Genomic DNA, 17238 nt, shown 5'->3' with positions numbered 1-17238 from the left:
TCGACAGTCGAGCTATGATGCTAACTTACTTAGCCAAGCTGAACTTACCTTTCTAGGAGAAGAGCCCATTCTACATCCGTTTTGAAATTCCTCTCAGCTTTAAACTGTCTCCACCGTTCAAAAGCATAGACCCTCGCTTTGCTGCAAACTTTATCTTGGCTTTTTTGACATTCATACAGAGGTCTTTTAGGTTTCCTTTCGTTTCATTTCAATTGTAGTTACGTAACTGGCAACCCATGGCTGCTCAACCGCTGAGATTCTACTGACTTTTAAGATTGGTAGACGGCGGTAGACGGTCATGCCAAAACATAATGTCAAAACATAAACAAACTTTGATGTGCGAAAAATATTTTTTTAATGCAAATATTTTTGTTGTACTGTTGTTGTTGGTGAGCATTATTCCTGGTCCTCTGTGACATATTAGGAGGAGTTTATGGCCAGTTGCTTTAAATGTATTACATAATGCACCTTTAAAATGCAGAAGTTTCCAAGCATATGTATAAACAGGAATATCAGACATACCAACCAAACCCATAGCTTTGCTCTTACCACTGACAGAATATATATACTTTCACACAAACTCCACACAGTTATACAAATCTTCTGTTTTCTGTAAACAGAAGATGCATCAAAGAAATACAACAAAGTTGCCACTTTCCCTGTGGCAAAACTCCTCGGGGTAGATGCAGCATTTCCCAAACAAGACCTTGCGAGTCTTCACCAACACCAGATTCACCGTCTCAGATTATTTTCCATAAACTCCTGAATGTTCCTCCAGGAATCTTCCTGGGCAGCTGCATGAGGTGAGGGACGACCTCCCATTGCCATCATCACTGCAGTATATACAAAAGAAAAAAAAGACTCAGTTATTACTATCCAATTACATTTCATGGCAATGATGATGACAAGTGTGGGTGGGTGATGTGGCTGAATCTAAAATTCAACACTTTGTCCACCACCTCTCCTGTGTCCCCCATTTTTTTCTTTTACTCCAACTGGCAGATGGCTGCACATCTTTGAGTCTGGTTCTGTCAGATTACTTCCTGTTAAAAGGGAGTTTTTTCCTCTCCACTGATGCCTAGTGCTTGCTCATTGTGTGAATTGTTGGGTTTCTCTGATCTGCATGATGTCTAGATGTACAGTGCCTTGAGATGATGTATGTTGTGATTTGGCACTAAACAAGTAAAATTAAACTGAATTGAACTTATAGGACTCACGTTTTATTGGTTTGACTCTCCATAGGGATGCTCTTACATGTGGTGTGTAAGGCGGTTCGATCAAGTGCCCAGCACCAGGATACGACAAACGAGTGAAGAGGTTAGATTTACCTGCAGCCCTCAGGGTTTCCTCAATCTGATGACCAACATATCAGAGTCATAAAACCAGCAGCAAGTTAATTTAGTATTTGTAAAAAGAAAAAAAGTAAAGAGATACAATTTACCAGGTTTGCAGTCTCCACACTTGAAAAGTTCAGATCATCTTCTGCTAAAATGTACATTAATGGACAGGTGATGTTCTCCAGCTGTAAAAAACGTAAAACATAAAAACGTTGTAAAATGACATATGTGTTAGTGCTGGAGGTGGCAGAGTGGCCGCTTAAGTCTTTCCCATCACCTTCACACATTTGCTTCCTGGGCCAATATTATGAGGCATGGAGACTTCTTTGAAAGTGGCGTAGCCTTGATGGTCATATGTCCAATATTGTGGATCACTGAAATATTCACAGAAAGGAGAAAAGATCATTTCAAGCTATAGTGTGTAACTTATACTATATACAGATACACGTATATACACTGTATAATTTGGTTTACCCAGCACACCAAATGGTGCGCATGAAAGTACACAACTATAAAAATAGTATACATTTGTATTTTTCATTTTTTTTTAAGTTCTAGATCAACATCTGTTCTTTCCATGCATATAAAATATTAATGTATATTTTTTTATTTTTAACCCTTAAATTGCCAGGTTTATGCATGATGCCCCTTGATTTTATGATCTAAAAAACACAAAAAATTAATTATTTTCAGTATACTTCATGCAAACTGGATTTTTATTGTTTTGATTATTGCAGCCCAGTATATGTAAAGGATTACCAGAACCTTTTTTTTTGCATTCTTATTATTTTTTGTAATGCCAGGTTTCATAAAATACCAGTGTTAACATACCTAGAGCACCAATACAAATACAAGCTATAACATTTATATTTTCATATTTTCATTTTGTTTATATGTCTTTTTTAGACCAACATCAGACCTTATCATAGATACCAAATAAAAATAATTAGTCATTATTCTTTGTGCTGTAATGAAGAACTTCCATCCGTGGTATCCACGCTTCCTTTGCAGCGGTTCTAATCGAGAATGATCTGGGGCTTCTTTTTTTCCCCGCTACTGATCTCCGGCTCCCGGTGTTTGGTGCTGAGCAGGAAGACATTTTGTCCCGGTTCGGTGTGTAGGACACCATGTGAGTTGGGGTGATCGCAAAGATGGAGGAGCCTCGGGAGCTGTGGGGGAAGCTCTGGTCAGTTTTTAGGCATTGTGCCAACCATAGTGATCCGCCAAAATGAGGAAAATAAATGATCAATAGTCACAGTCACCCTCCCAGCCCCTCCATCATGTCCAACACGACCCTCTCTGTCCTTGGTTTCGTTCTGGCAGCGCACCAGCTGACCAATAGACGGCAGCAGAAGGAGTCCAAACAAAGCCCGCAAGGTGGTGGCAACGAGGTCCTTCCACTCGGGCATTGTCTTTTATCTCATGCAGTTTGGTTCATTCCGTGATAAGTTTTGTGATCTCCATGGTGAAAAATAAATAAAAAGTGTCAATCAGCTCACTAACAATGGCCACGGCATAGCAGGGAGGTTCTGGAGTTAGTCCTGAGTCTGGAGGCGTGCGCTGGAGCGTCAGGGTGTTTGTGGGTGCCCAGATCTCTCCGTTTTTAGATTTTCACAAAAGGTCACCTCTTCTCCACAGTCAGAAGAGTCAGTGGAGTTGGTGGGACACGAGAAAGCCCCCGGGAAGTTTAGTGGGAGTGCCATTGATCAGAAAAAGTTTTTTTCTCCATGTGCCCAAAAAAGATTAAATGACTAAATCTTGATAGAAATCGGTCAGAGCACATATTTAAAGCCTTTTGCTTCAAATGATGTAAAAAAATTAGAAGATTCATGCTTTTTACTTTATATTTGAGCAGGATCAAAAATAGTGATTTGAATGGGTTTCAATGAGCACATTTTGGTGCGTAGGTGTTAAAGTGTTAGCATTTCAGTTCACGTTGTTAAAAATGGACTTAAAAAAAATTATATAATAATAACTTTTAAATACACTCAAAAATACACAACCTGGCAAATTTTGAACCATATGCATGAAAAAATTATAAAGATATGCTAAAAAGTAAAAGTCAAAAACACAAAAAGGTGTCTAGGTGTGTTAGAGGGTTAAACAAAATGAAGTGTGTGCATGTGTGTGAATGACAGGTGGTGAGATGCATGTAGATCAGGGGTCTCAAACTAATGACCTGGGGGCCAATGTGCATCTATTGTGGTCAAAAAGTGGGGGGAAAAAACAACTATTCACAATATTGCATTATTATATCACACATATACTTAATAATACTATTTATGATGCAAAATTAATGTATTAATATCAAAAACAGACATTTATTTTAAATTACATAAATAATAGTGTGGACAACTATAATTAAGCCTCTCGTGAACGCACAGGTGGGATGAACGAGCGGGGCTGTGAGAGAGAGTGACGTGAAGAAATGGAGTCTGGTTGATTGAGCGGTAACAGTCAGAACTAGGATTGCCACACGTCCTGTAAAATACGGAATCGTCCTTTATTTGGACGATTCCGTATTTTCTACTCGGATCCCCTGCACGTCATCGCGATTGTACCGATCCTTGTCATAAAGATTATTATTGGATGTAAAGATAAAACTGCGTGTAGAGAAATAATCCAGTCTGTGCTGATACGGAAAGATCGCTTGGAGGAAAAGCGCAGAGCGCAGCAGCGACGCACAACGCAGCAGAGAGAGAGAGAGAAGCCACAGTGCAGGTGCGGTGCAGAAAAAAAGGCCCGTCTGCACCAGATGAGGGGGCGCACTCTATAATATAATATACTATAATTGTAATGCCTTGACTTTAGTGAGGTAAGCACACAGTCAGACAATGGTACAGAATTAGCACAATAACTTATTTCGGTTTTCTGGTTTCGGCCAACTGTTTCCTGATTTTCGGTGCATCCCTAGTTATATTGCTCTTGCCAATAAAGACATTTCTTATTCATGTGTTCCCCCAGCTGCTTCCCAAAGTAGATGTTTTCTGTAATACAGAGTTCTGTAATGTTTTGAGTTACTTGGCCTTACTTCATGAGTCATCATAATGCTCCTTCAAAAAGCCTCAGAATGCCCCATTTTTACCTCAGATTTTCAAATGCTCCACACCAACCCGCCTCCGCCTAGATGTCCCACATTAGTCGGCTCCGTGGTGGTCATGGCCCCGAGGAGCCACGGTGGGGCGGCCCTTATTTTAATTTCTGAAAGGTGGCAACCCTAGTCAGAACTGAACTAAAGTTAGAAGCCAAATAGCAGTCAACTTCAGCCGTATGCGTTGAATTTGTAAGTCAGTATCACGTCGATATTGTTTACGTTTTATTTTGGCGACAAAGTCGGGCTGCAGTTAATCTATCTACGATAGTGGGTAATGTGACATGGCGGCATATGTTAGGCTACACAGAGGACGGTTGGACGAGCGTGCGTGTTGGAAGGACAAGTGATCGAAGCATACAGACGGGTTACGTTGGAGGGACGAGTGATCGAGGCATACAAGTGGGTTACGTTGGAGAAGCTAACTTCTTTGCCTGGTTCATCTACGAGAAGAGCCGCCATTTCGAGCTTGCGTTGCTGGTGGCTAGTGCATCGACGTTTGAAAGGATTGCCTGGGGAAGGTTCCTGCCCTGCCATTTGTCCGACATCCACATTGTGATCTCGCTGGTTGTGGGTAATTACCTCATAACAGTAACACTGACAGAACACGCACACACGCTCACACACTCAATTCACTCACACACACACACACGCCATTCGCACTGTTTGGAGAGAAACAAGACTGTTACTGATTCTGTCCCTTATACACGGCGCCTGCTGAACTGAACAGAAACGCGCCTGCTCACGATATTGACAGTTAACGTCACTTACACTGACTTTGCTTACACATGACCCATTTTGAATGTGAATGTTTGAGATTCTGTTTTGGGTTGATTGTGTTTCCTCAGAAATTTACACTGGTTTTTATGGTTCGGTGTTTGAAGGAATGTGAACTGACTAATTCTATAACAAAGTGATTTAAAGTGGATGTCTGTTTAGAGATGATAAGTGTTTGAGAACAGTGAGCCCTTTATCTGAGGGATTATTAATTCATGTCAACACAATGTCAAATGTGAATTGATGTTTTCTTGCTACCTGTTAAAAGGGATTATTAGTTCATGTCAACACAATGTCAAAGGTGAATTGATGTTTTCTTGTTACCTGTTAAAAAAGATAGTTTTGCAGGCACAACTAAAGGTTATTGGAAGGTGCTGCATTTATCATTCAGTATTTTATATTTATATTTCATAAGTAGCAAATATTATTTCCCTTAACTATTCTCTTTTGGGTTACTTACCTGGGGGTAGGGGCGCTCCACCTGATTCACCTAGACTTGGATAGAGTAGGGGTGAGTGTATAGTACATAAAATCTCATACACCACATCCCCTTCAGGCAGCCACTGGACACTCCTTATACCCTGAAGCCCACTGTCACCAGTCTATTAAGCCTGCATTTAGTCTGGGCTGCTGAACAGGAAACCACTTGCTCGTGCATACACGGACATTGGAGCTGTAGCTATTGGGTGTGGGTGACCTAGATCCTGGCCAACTCAAAGCTCCCTAAGCTAAGTACTGTACTATCCCCTACAAGGCGGCGGCAATAACTCCGTCCGTTACATATGCAGAGGTGGAAAAAGTACTTAAATATTGTTCTCAAGTAGAAGTAAAAGTAGTCATCTGAAAATGTACTCCAGTAGAAGTAAAAAGTAGTTCATTTGAAGTGTACTTTAAGTAAAAGTCACTTTGCGTGGGGTGTGAGGGTAGTAGAAATATGACAAGGCCTCAGAAATCTAAAACTATTTTGTAGCTCACGCGCCCGTTGCGACACAGGATATTACGTCACTTTGGCGCACGCCCTCTGTTCATGTGCCAGTGCTGGTGCTAATCACATCAACATTTGTCTGATTCTGGTGTATATTTTCCCCCTGTAGGTCTTCATTGTGCTGTATTTTTATTTTTACTCAGTAACGGATAGGATTTATAAAGTAACTAAGTACAATACTTGAGTCAATACTTACTCAAGTAAAATACAAAATGTACTTAAAAAATACAAAATACACAAAAAAAAGTATTCAATACAGTAACTTGAGTAAATGTATTTCGTTACTTGGGATAATTATGGCCAAATGTCTTATTATTACTGTTATAAACACATTGCTAGCAAACATATATTAGATCTTAGAGAGATCTGCGCTGTGAAGACCAACCAGATGTGTACTGCTGTTCGATTATGATAGTGAATCTTAATTTACTGTTTATTTCCAGATACTTCTACCTCTTCTACTTCCTCTACAATAGTAGGAGACTGTATTGTCGCATGACTGCAAGTGATAAGTAAAAAAAATAAAGAAAACACAGCAGATGACTCTCTGACCGGAGTCCTGCAGTGGTCAATTAATCAATTAAATCAGTATCAGAGGTCGAGTCCTCAGCAAAGGTGCGTCGAGATAAACGACTACTGCAGAAAGTCATCAGACGAATATACAACAGCCCTCCATGGCGCTGATGGAGGAGAGTGACAGATGAGGCACCCTCATTGGCAAATAGTGGGTTTGACAAAAACCCACTATTTTTAGAACTCAACATCTGACCAGATATGAGGTCAATGTGACTGTCAGCCTGGTGGGAGGAGAACCTCAAATCACTGTGAGTGACTAATAACATGTATTCTGTTCAGACAAAGACTTATCTAATACTAAAAAAAACTCAAACGTACAATTTACCTATCGCTGTCTTGAGTCCTGCTGTCTCCACCTGAGCTCTTCACGACATCTATAGCTGGTCCATTAACACAAATCAAGCATGATGGCTGGAGAGAAGAACATAATAAAACAAATCTAACTTTGTACCGCTAACAACTATTATGTTTAAAAAATATAACGAGAAACCAATGTGAGACTGTGGATGTTCAGACATACTTTGACACCACACTGAGTGGCAATTCGAAGAGTCAGGTAGACTCCGTACGACAGACCGATGATCCCAACTCTGTCAGGACAAACTTGATGATGTTCTTGAAGCAGCTGGAAAGCTGACTGTCCAAACAGAATAAAAGGATTTACATAAAACATTAGTATATGATTTTCTGTGTTGAATTAACCTCTTCTTCCCTGACCCTCTTTTTGGAGTCCCTGCTGGAAAATGACATGCCAAAACTAAATAGAGTAAATCTCTGTAGTTACAAGCTCTATGTGAATTATCTTGATATCAAACTACAGATAACACTTGTGAGATTCCACCAGAGGTGTAAGTTTCACTGTAGATGCCACTGTGTCAGAGTAAATGTACATGAACACAGCATAAATGAAGGATTTTTTTCTCTCGCCTAAAAATATATTGCATTTTAACGCAAATATCACCTTTAAAATATGCAGTAGGAGCTTAAAACACATGGAGGTCATGTAATATCACGTGGACATGAGCTGTGCAAAGTCTGATGTTGCTGAAGTGAAGCAGAGTGAAATTACAGATGTTTTATTAAAGAGATGTCTGGGCATCCTCACTTTTGGCACAGCTTGGCACCATCTGTGCCATTTGAGATTTCTTAGGTACCAAATTATTAAAAACCCATTTAATTTTATTTATATGTCACTACAGATCTAAAAAGAACTTGTTTTGCAAAAAAAAAAAAAAGTATGATAACTCGCTCTAAATCGATAATCCCTGTGTGGTGTGTAATAACAACTTTGTGGCTCTGTAGCGTCTTCAGTTACGCAGCGCCATATCTCTGGCTTACCTTGGTCAATTAGGGTGATTGTCAGCTCGTTTTAAACTTCTAAACCGGTAGAATCAGACCCCAGTCTCCAAATGCGTGTGAATCACTTAATTAGTGAGTCAAAAGGACATAAATGCATATGACGCATTTGTGCGGACATTCGCCCTTCTCTAATCAGAACAATCTAATGTCGCTCTGTAATGATCAATCAGACCGGGATTTGTCCCCAAAGCATGCTGGGAAGAGTAGTTCTTCATTAGAAGTGGTTTTGTTCCGGTGGAAATAACTTGTTTTGATAAACAGCAAAGGTAAGGCAACATTTCTGCTTGTATTTCTTGAAAGTCAGTTGTTGTTTTGCTCTTATTTTGGGGCTGGATCCGTGAATCTTGGTCGTAGAGTGATACAAATGGTACCGCTGGAATCTGTGGATTCTCCACTGTCCAGCCGACACGTGGTTTTTTTTGTTTACATAATCACGCTGACGCTCCGGTGCCGATTTTCAATGTAATTTAGCCTCTCGTGAACGTGCAGGTGGGATGAACTAGCGGGGCTGTGAGAGAGAGTGACATGAAGAAATGGAGTCTGGTTGATTGAGCGGTAACAGTCAGAACTGAACTAAAGTTAGAAGCCAAATAGCAGTCAACTACAGCCGTATGCGCGATGACGGTTTTTTCTCCCGCTCCTGCTGTTTGATCAATCCGTGTTTTAGCTGTGTTTCGTGAACATAAGAATGGTTTATATGAGCTTTTAGCTGAGTTTCTGACCTTTCTGTGGGTATGCAGCATGTCTGTGTTTGTTAAAGTTAGATATGGTTTTATGACGCTTTTGTCACTGCGTCTGACACTGCCCCTGATCCCGGGGGCAACCGTGAAAAAGAGGTTAAGGGAAAAATAAAATGTTTTGAATTGAAACACCGGACAAAGTAATTTCACTATGTTGCTGTACCTTGAAATATGAATCACCAACAGTGAGGCAATGGAATGGGCCAGGTAAGTCTTTGTGCTTCATGTAGGCGAGTGATAAGCTGGCATAACCTCTGGATGCAAACAGGGCTGAGCGATACTCTACCAGTCCTCCACCAACTCCCCAAAGATCCAACATGGCTGGAAATGGACCTGGACCTGCATGAAATCAGGACAGATGATGCTGTTGAGAGGACAGTTCCCATCCACCACCTTTATACAGTATATGCTTTAAATCCTGTGCTCACCAGGAGGTAAGAATAACGTCCCTATAAGTCCATTTTGGCGAATCTCTATCCTCTTTACGCCTGGTGCCATGTACCAGCGCTCAGCAGTTACAGCAGCCAGTTCAGTGCTCTGTCTCTGACTGGGTGACACATGCCCATCCAGGAGGGAAATGTGCACGACGTATGGAGTTTCTACATTTTTCTTCCTCAGTCTGTGGAAAGAGCACGAAACATGAAAGTCTCATCAGTACCAAACCGTTTAAAACAGGCATTAACATGCATTTGAGTTTTTTTGAGAGTTGGGATAAGGGGGTCCCCTTAGTCTTCTTGTTACACCTGAGGTTCGCGGAGCTGCTTGTGCCAATTCAAGGTAATTTAGGTTGAAAGGTGGGGTACAGGGGTAAAGACAGGTCGTCAGTCCATCACAGGGCCAACATATAGAGATGGACAACTATCCACTCTCACACTCACACCTAAAGGGAATTTAGAGTGTCCATTTAATGTCTGCATGTTTTTGGAAAGTGAAGGATACCGGTGAAAACTGGGGCATGATCCAGCAACCTTCTTGCTATGAGGCAACAGTGCGAGTGAAACAGTCATACTGTACTACACAGATAGACAGTATAACTTGCCTTTGGCCTTCTCTTCCTCCAGGAGCTGGCTGCAGTCCCCAGAAAAGTCCCATTGGTTCACAGCCCAAATATGAACCCCCAACTGAATGATCCCTGGTCACTGTTTAAAGGGAAAGACGGAGTAGGGGACAGTTTAGTTGACATGTTTCTGCATGTTTGGGTGATTAGTTTTGTCAGAGACGAGTTGAGGTCAACACTGGAATAAAATAAAATGCTAAAGAACATGTAACCCACTCCTGGAAAATACACGCTTCTCTAGGTTTGTAAGGAGCAAAGATTAGAGTGTAATGACCACAGCAACACCACAGGTTTCAATTAACTGCACTTTGCATCTTAGTTTGCAACAGAACCTTATGCAACATACAAATAATTAATATTTGCATAGAAAAAAAAAATTGGGCCCTTTTAAAATGAAATTAAAATGTCCTATTTACTTGTCTCTCAGTCAAAGTCAAGTGATTTCCGATCAGAGTTCTGATCTATCTGAGTTCAAAAGTCAAGAATCCACGTGTCTAAAAGGATCGTTTGAGTGCACTCTTTCTAACGTGTGTTCGATTTGGTGCCTCCTGTTTCATGTATTCAACTGGGTAGCTCGCCATCTACTGGAATCTGCTGGAAGTCGTTGGAATGGTCCACAGGAATCTTTTCACTCCAACTTAAAGGGACACTATGTAGTATTTATGAGTTTATATGACCCAAAATCCACTTTTGTATACATATTATCTGCTCCTGCATTGTCTAGTCGCTGTATAATAGTTTTTGTTTCATTTTCGTAGTGTTTAAAAAAGTCATGTAAAACAACATGGTCACGGACCGCGGTTGCATAGCCACTGTTAGCAGCGAGACGCCATGTTTCTACCGGAGCCTGTAAGGACAAACGCGAGAGAACAAAACAAGCGTCTCTTTACTTGTAGCGGAAGTCCCGCCTCCACTCTCGCCACTTCGTCTGCTACGGCCGCGGTAGCTCGCCCTCTCCCTCGCCTCACGAACCTCATCTGCTGACACGGAGAAAGACAACGAGGACCAGCTGCGGATACCGTAGCGCTCAGGGAAGGGAGGGGGTGAGCAGAGCAGCAGGTCTTTGTTGTAAATTTCAGCCTCTCCTCTAGATGGCACTATAAACTACTTATTTCCCCTTTAAAAACCCGACCGAGTCTCATATGCTCCACTACCGAGCGATGTCAGGGCCCGGATCTCGAGCCACACTCTCAACAAAGTGGAGAAGCTTCGTCGTCGTTTTTATGTTTTCCATCAACGCCAGAACTCTAGTGTTGTGTCGGTCAGGAGTGATTCGTTCGAAAGTATGAATCATTTGAGTGAACGAACTGACTGGGATCACTTCATGAACTGATTCGTTCCTTTCTTATTTCTTGAACTGTGGCTGTGGACGTGAATCTCGCGAACGAACTGACACACAGAGAGCTGGTGAACTGTGGCTGAGGACATGAATCTCGTTTGCGCTGTCACTCACTCTATGACCTGTGGCGCGAACGTACTGCACTCAGGGAGAAGGTGAGTCAGGTAGTAGTGCACTGGGCTCCTGCTTAGCGCTGAACTATTCGGTGAACGAATCTTTTGAACAAATCATTTTAATGAACTGATTCAAGTGATTACTATATATACTAAGTATACTCAAATGAACTGCCGATCTCATCACTACTATGAACACTGCTGGTTTAAGTTAATAAAATTTTATCCATATATTCCGAAGAAAACTATACCTCATTGTTTCACTCCTCGCGTACGTACTCTGCTGCTGCGACGGCAGAGTCAAAGAGGAAGTAAGATTTTACCGAGATCTAATTGGCAGTGGAATGACGTTTTGCTACCTGTTTGGTTATCTGCTGCAATAAGGGAGATGGTGCCTTCAAGTGCACATGGGAACTTTCAGCATTTGACGAATAAGAACTAACTAAAACAGAACTAATGAAATAATTATGAATTTCCTTCATCATGTTAGTTAAAGGTGCATTATGTAATAAATCTAAAGCAACTGGCCATAAAATCCTCCTAATATGTCACAGAGACTCAGGAATAATGTTCAATGTTCAAACTGAACTCACCAACAACAACAGTACAGACAAAATATTTGCATTAAAAAAATATTTTGCAGACTGCAAATCATGTTTATGTTTTGAAATCATGTTTTGGCATGTGGCGCCACCTACCGCAGTCTACCAATCATTGCAGTCATTAGAGTCTCAGCTGCCGAGCAACCACTGGTTGCCAGTTACGTCAGAAAATGAAACCTAAAAGACCTCGATATTTGGAATTTGAATGTAGCAACCGTTTTTGGCCACATTCTTACATATGGCACATTTAACCTGTTTTTTTTTTCAACCGGGTTGCAAACATTTTAGTTTCCCTTCTGGCTAGTGACAGATAAACAGCACAGAGGGAGCATTTACTGTATATAATCCAAGTGTATGCATGACTCACAGTTGACAGTGCCATCAGCTTTTGTATTATAATGGGCGAATGCCTCCCACAGGTCACCGTCTTCACAACACAATTGTGCACAAAGAGTAACTGGAGAGTATGGGGGCAGGAATTGCCCTTTAATGCTGATCGGTTCATCTATGATGGCACGAAGAGGAGCAGCCGTCAAGAGAGGAGCTGGTCTGTTTCTGCTCAGCCACCGTACTGCACCTGCAAGTATTAGAGACACAATTTTTACATAATTATATTGCAGAAGACCAGGAGATTATGTGCTCTTTTTAAATTTAATTTTTTTTATTTAATTACAATGATGGACCTTGAACTTTGATACAGTCTATTTTAAAGTGAGTAATTCCACTGCTGAAGCACAACTCTATATCCCAGTTATGGTGGAAAAACTAAGTTAGAGGATGTTTGAATAATCTAAGGATATAAGTATTAGGGTGCATCATTTGCTCCACTTTTTTTTTTAAAATAGATCTGTACCTAGAATACATTTTTTGCACTAACTAATTTAAACTTCCATTTTTCAATTTTATTAAACTCCATTGATATCTAAGGGGTCTACCGAGCCTCTGAAGTTTCCAACTAACGACGGACATACAAATATTGTTTTTTTCTTAAATAATGGCAAAAATAATAGATCTAGCCCTATAATGTCAAAGAAAGTTGAATATAAATTTGGACATTGGGCATTATCTGGTGTCAGTTGTGTGTGTCTATCATTACTACTTCTTGAGATATGGCAGTTGTCATTTTGGGGGGAAGACACAATAAAAATTTTCCATAATAACAGCTTGAAAGTAAGCTATCGATAAAATCTTAAATTATATTCCATTAACTCACAATATCATAACATTATGTAACTAAAGATTGCTCTATTCTAGAACTATGAACACCTTACATTTCAAAGTGTAAGACAAACTTTAAACCTCCTACAAACATATCATAATACTGTGGTAATCCATTAACAACCAATAACTAAGCACCATATAAATGATGTTTTAACATCAAAGAACACACCGTCTTTACATTGTTCCCTTCCTCTTCCTCATGTTTGGTGTTTTCTTTCTGTCTGCTTCCACCACCAGCAGAACATTCTGGTAATGTTCTTCTCCTCTTGCAGAGCCTATGTAGTCTGTGCTGAGCTTCACATTACGCTCTGCGCTGTCATTGACCACATTCATGGACTCCAAGTGAATCAAGACCTCCTTGTAAGCTGGGTGAACAGGCCCAGTTTTCCTTGTTGGATGTAGATATTTGCTTCATTATCTGTCTACGGGATCTGTCAGCTGTTGCATATGACTGTTTTTGAGTTTCCACCAGCTTCTTCGATCAGTGTTGTTTTTGACAACCATCTTAGATTTAGTCTTAGGGCCAATTCCAGTTCCTATCTTAACCCTCAATTTTAACCCTCAAGCTCAACCCTTATCTTAACTGGCCCTCAAAACCAAGTGTTGAGGGTTATTTTGTCACTTAGAAATGGGACACCCCTTAAATGCAGATACGTCTTCATACTGCAGGGGGCAGAATAACGCGAAAGCTGCGTCCAGCCTGTCAACTCCAAAAAAGAAGAAGAAGAACACATTTACGTCACGATTATTTATTTATTATTTTATTTCAGTCAAGTTATTAGGTTGTCAGTTAGTTATAAGATGATACTCATACAAATACCACAACCACGGACATATTCAGCTGACAGTTACCACACACCACGGCTTATTGAAAAGTAAACAATTGCAAATGATCGATTGTCCGTTCCGGCCAGCTATTGACAAAAGATTGTAAAATAAAAATAAATGTTACGCAACCATGACGTCTGTAATCTATAATATGGGCCAAACTAAGATAATACAATGGTTTTCATCATTTTTATATCTCTATTAACAAAGAAAATACTTAATTTGTATCGCACTCGCTTCGCTGCTTTCGACGCCATCTTTCTTATGTGAAAACACGCAATGCATTCTGGGTAGCCCTTGCTCCCAAGGGTGGTCTCGGAAAATCTCAATATTCAGGGCGATACAGCCCTTAAACTTGCCCCTCAACTTAATTTTTCTGAGAATCAGGACAGCACTTGCACTCGAGGGAGCGTGCATTTTTGAGCTTGAGGGTTAAGATTGAGGGTTAAGATAGGAATTGGAATTGGCCCTTAGTCTTAGTCTTTTGGACTAAAATGCTTATTAGTTTTAGTCACATTTTAGTCACTTCTATATGTGATAGTTTCAGTCCAGTTTTAGTCAACGGAAACTCAAAAGGGTTTTAGCCTAGTTTTAGTTGAAAAAAGAAGTATTTTTAAGTAGTAGAAGTACTTTTAACAAATTTATTTAGGTCAATAAGTATTGGAGATTGTTGTTGGGCAGTGTTACACATAAGTTGTGAAAATAGCAGCAGACACACTGCAACACATTGTGAGCTTGCAGATTGGCTATTATAACACACAAAGAGATGACCACACCGTCACTGAATGTAAACATAGCTAAACATGCTAAAGAAACACACACATAATGAATTGATGTTAGCGTAAGAAAAGCTAACTTTAGCCACTACTACTAACTACTGTGTCCAGTTACTGTCATGTCCTGCTTTCTTTCTGCTGCTAAATTATCCATCTGTTTGTTGTTTGCTAACATGTTAGCATAAATATCGCTAGCTTAAAATGCTAACGAGTCCACTCACATAGCAGAAGTGTCTGTGTCTGTCTCTGTCTTTGTTAAGAAGTACAGCCACAGTTCAGTCCTTCTGTGGGTTTCCTTATCCATCTTCATTCAACGGTGAACACACAGGTGCCAGTCTTTTTGACAAGCTTGTGTGGTCGCTGTTTGGAAGGCTGCTGCACAGATTCATCATCATCAGAATACTCACCATCTCTGCTTCTGATGGCTCCTTTAGATGTGGATGCCTGTTCCTCATACCTGTGTTTTATCTCATTCTCTGCTGACAACCGGGCTTCCTTCCTCTTCTCCTTTGCAACAGTCATCTTGTCCAGAGCACCAAAGGTTGCTTTCTGATCTGTTTTCATGGAGTGGAGAAATGCCAGCTCTTCTTGGTTTTTCATGAGCTGTTCCACATTAGAAGGTCAGATGGCAAACTGTCTCCTGAAGCTTGACCTGCATCTTCTGTAGTTTATGCTGTGAAGCTGGCTTTGGATAGCTCTTATCTTGGCATTCTCATCTGACAAGGCTATTATCTTCTGCATGGCTTTTATCTGAGATATCATTGGGATGTTGGCTTTCTGGTAGAAGATTTGAAGTTGTACCATCACCAGTTTTGCTGCATCCCATTTGGAACACGGCTCAGATGCGCCCTTTTGGACATCAAACATCTGAGGACTTGATTACAGTTGGAGGCCTGGAACCTGTTATGATTGCATCATCTTTGCTTATTGTAGCCCCCAGTCCATATGTGGACTTGGACTTCCTTGTTGCTGCTTATTTAGCATTTTGGCTTGGGCTGTTATCCTTTTGCAATGGCTTAGCTGCCATAGTGACAAAAATACTGACAAGGACTACAGGATAACAACAGCAGCAAGATATACATGTCTAGATATACATGTATCTTTAGGTTTGGTTCCATTAATATGAAAAAAAATATATATTTCCATAACGCCATAACTGGACTACCTTCACTAGCTATTGGGACAAAGAAATGCTAACAATAAGAAGGAAAATGCAATATTTGAGAATCAGACACTTACCAAAAGAACGGGGATACAGGCTCTGCTAAGAAACAACTTTAGAGGCTTGGTGGACCCCTTAGATAATTCTCAATCCAGCTAATATTCTGCACATTTTCTTTTCATTAGTATTGTCACATTTTAAAATTGAGTTGAATTTCCAAAGTTGGGGCAAATGATGCACCTTTATAAGCGCGTTGGGTCAGATTGTCCCAAGAATTGACACAACTGGTTATCAACACACACGCACATATGCTCACACTTACGCAACACACATGTTAAACTATGTTTAACATATATCTATGTTCCATCATGTCTGTTACTTTGAAACTTGTTTTTACGAATAAAACTTAGATCAAGGCTCCAATAGTTCACATTTGTCTTCATGTCCTCATTTCCTCCACAGCAGGTGGATATTTAGAGTGTGTGAGTGGTCAAACATTGGATATAGTAAATGTGCCAAAGTGGTGGGGGTGAGCCCCAAATCAATTTCTTCTTAGGGCCCATGAAGACCTGGGCCAGCCCTGGACCCACATACAGAGTGGAGTGATGGCACTTAGGCCACAGACTGTCCACTGTCAGCCAAAAGTGAACCAGAAAAACACCAGACATCTTTCACGATAGTTGGTCCACATTCATTGCATTATATGTAGAACACTTTAGGCTGATAACCACATCAGCAGGGATCACATTTTCCCCCAAAGTGGCAAAGTGCATTTTAACAATGTTTGATATTCAGAGCATTTATTTGAGGAATTTGAATACACCATTCGTGTCACAGGTTCTTCTAATACTTTTCAGCATGTTGACTGGTTTATTAAATGTATTATTACAAATATAATAGGTATGCTTGTTCAAGTGTATCACTTAAAAAAAAAACATATGTAGCTGTAGAATAAGCCTTTTAGTTATGTTAGACATTAAGTGGCTTGCTTTACAGCTGTGTTGTATGATGACATATATCACAATGTTGGGCCCTAACAGCTGTATTTATTATGGCTGTAATCTATTGTTCTCTGACTAAGGCCTGTATTCAGGATTTGAAGCCTGAATTTGAGTTTCACAATCGGTAACCTTCATTTTGTAACACTATTTGGTTTTATGACTGGAGAGCCCCCCAGGGGGTAGCAGGCTTATGGCGTCATTATAGTGCCATATTCCGCGAGCATAAAAACATAATCAGCGAGCAGAAAGACCACTCTCCGCGCGCTCGCGAACA

General features: G+C 40.5%; 1 protein-coding gene across 1 annotated transcript; it reads right to left on the bottom strand.

Annotated features, from left to right (window-relative positions):
* Positions 1 to 732: 732 nt before the first annotated feature.
* LOC310926191 (bile acid-CoA:amino acid N-acyltransferase-like) lies at positions 733 to 15323 on the bottom strand (the record flags this gene model as incomplete). The annotated part of the gene is made up of 12 exons (XM_083888290.1): positions 733 to 833; positions 1218 to 1353; positions 1442 to 1522; positions 1615 to 1711; positions 7092 to 7177; positions 7287 to 7403; positions 9029 to 9204; positions 9294 to 9484; positions 9905 to 10004; positions 12344 to 12558; positions 13376 to 13562; positions 15209 to 15323. 12 exons carry the CDS (start codon positions 15321 to 15323, stop codon positions 733 to 735), a joined length of 1602 nt encoding a protein of 533 aa, XP_083744416.1.
* Between the last annotated feature and the right edge of the window lie 1915 nt (positions 15324 to 17238).

This window comes from Microchirus variegatus (assembly GCF_963457635.1).
Source record: "Microchirus variegatus genome assembly, chromosome: 4".
In the NCBI taxonomy this organism is placed as follows: Eukaryota; Metazoa; Chordata; class Actinopteri; order Pleuronectiformes; family Soleidae; genus Microchirus; species Microchirus variegatus.
The sequence above is the reverse complement of the archived record's forward strand: the minus strand, read 5'-3'. Positions and strand labels throughout refer to the sequence as shown.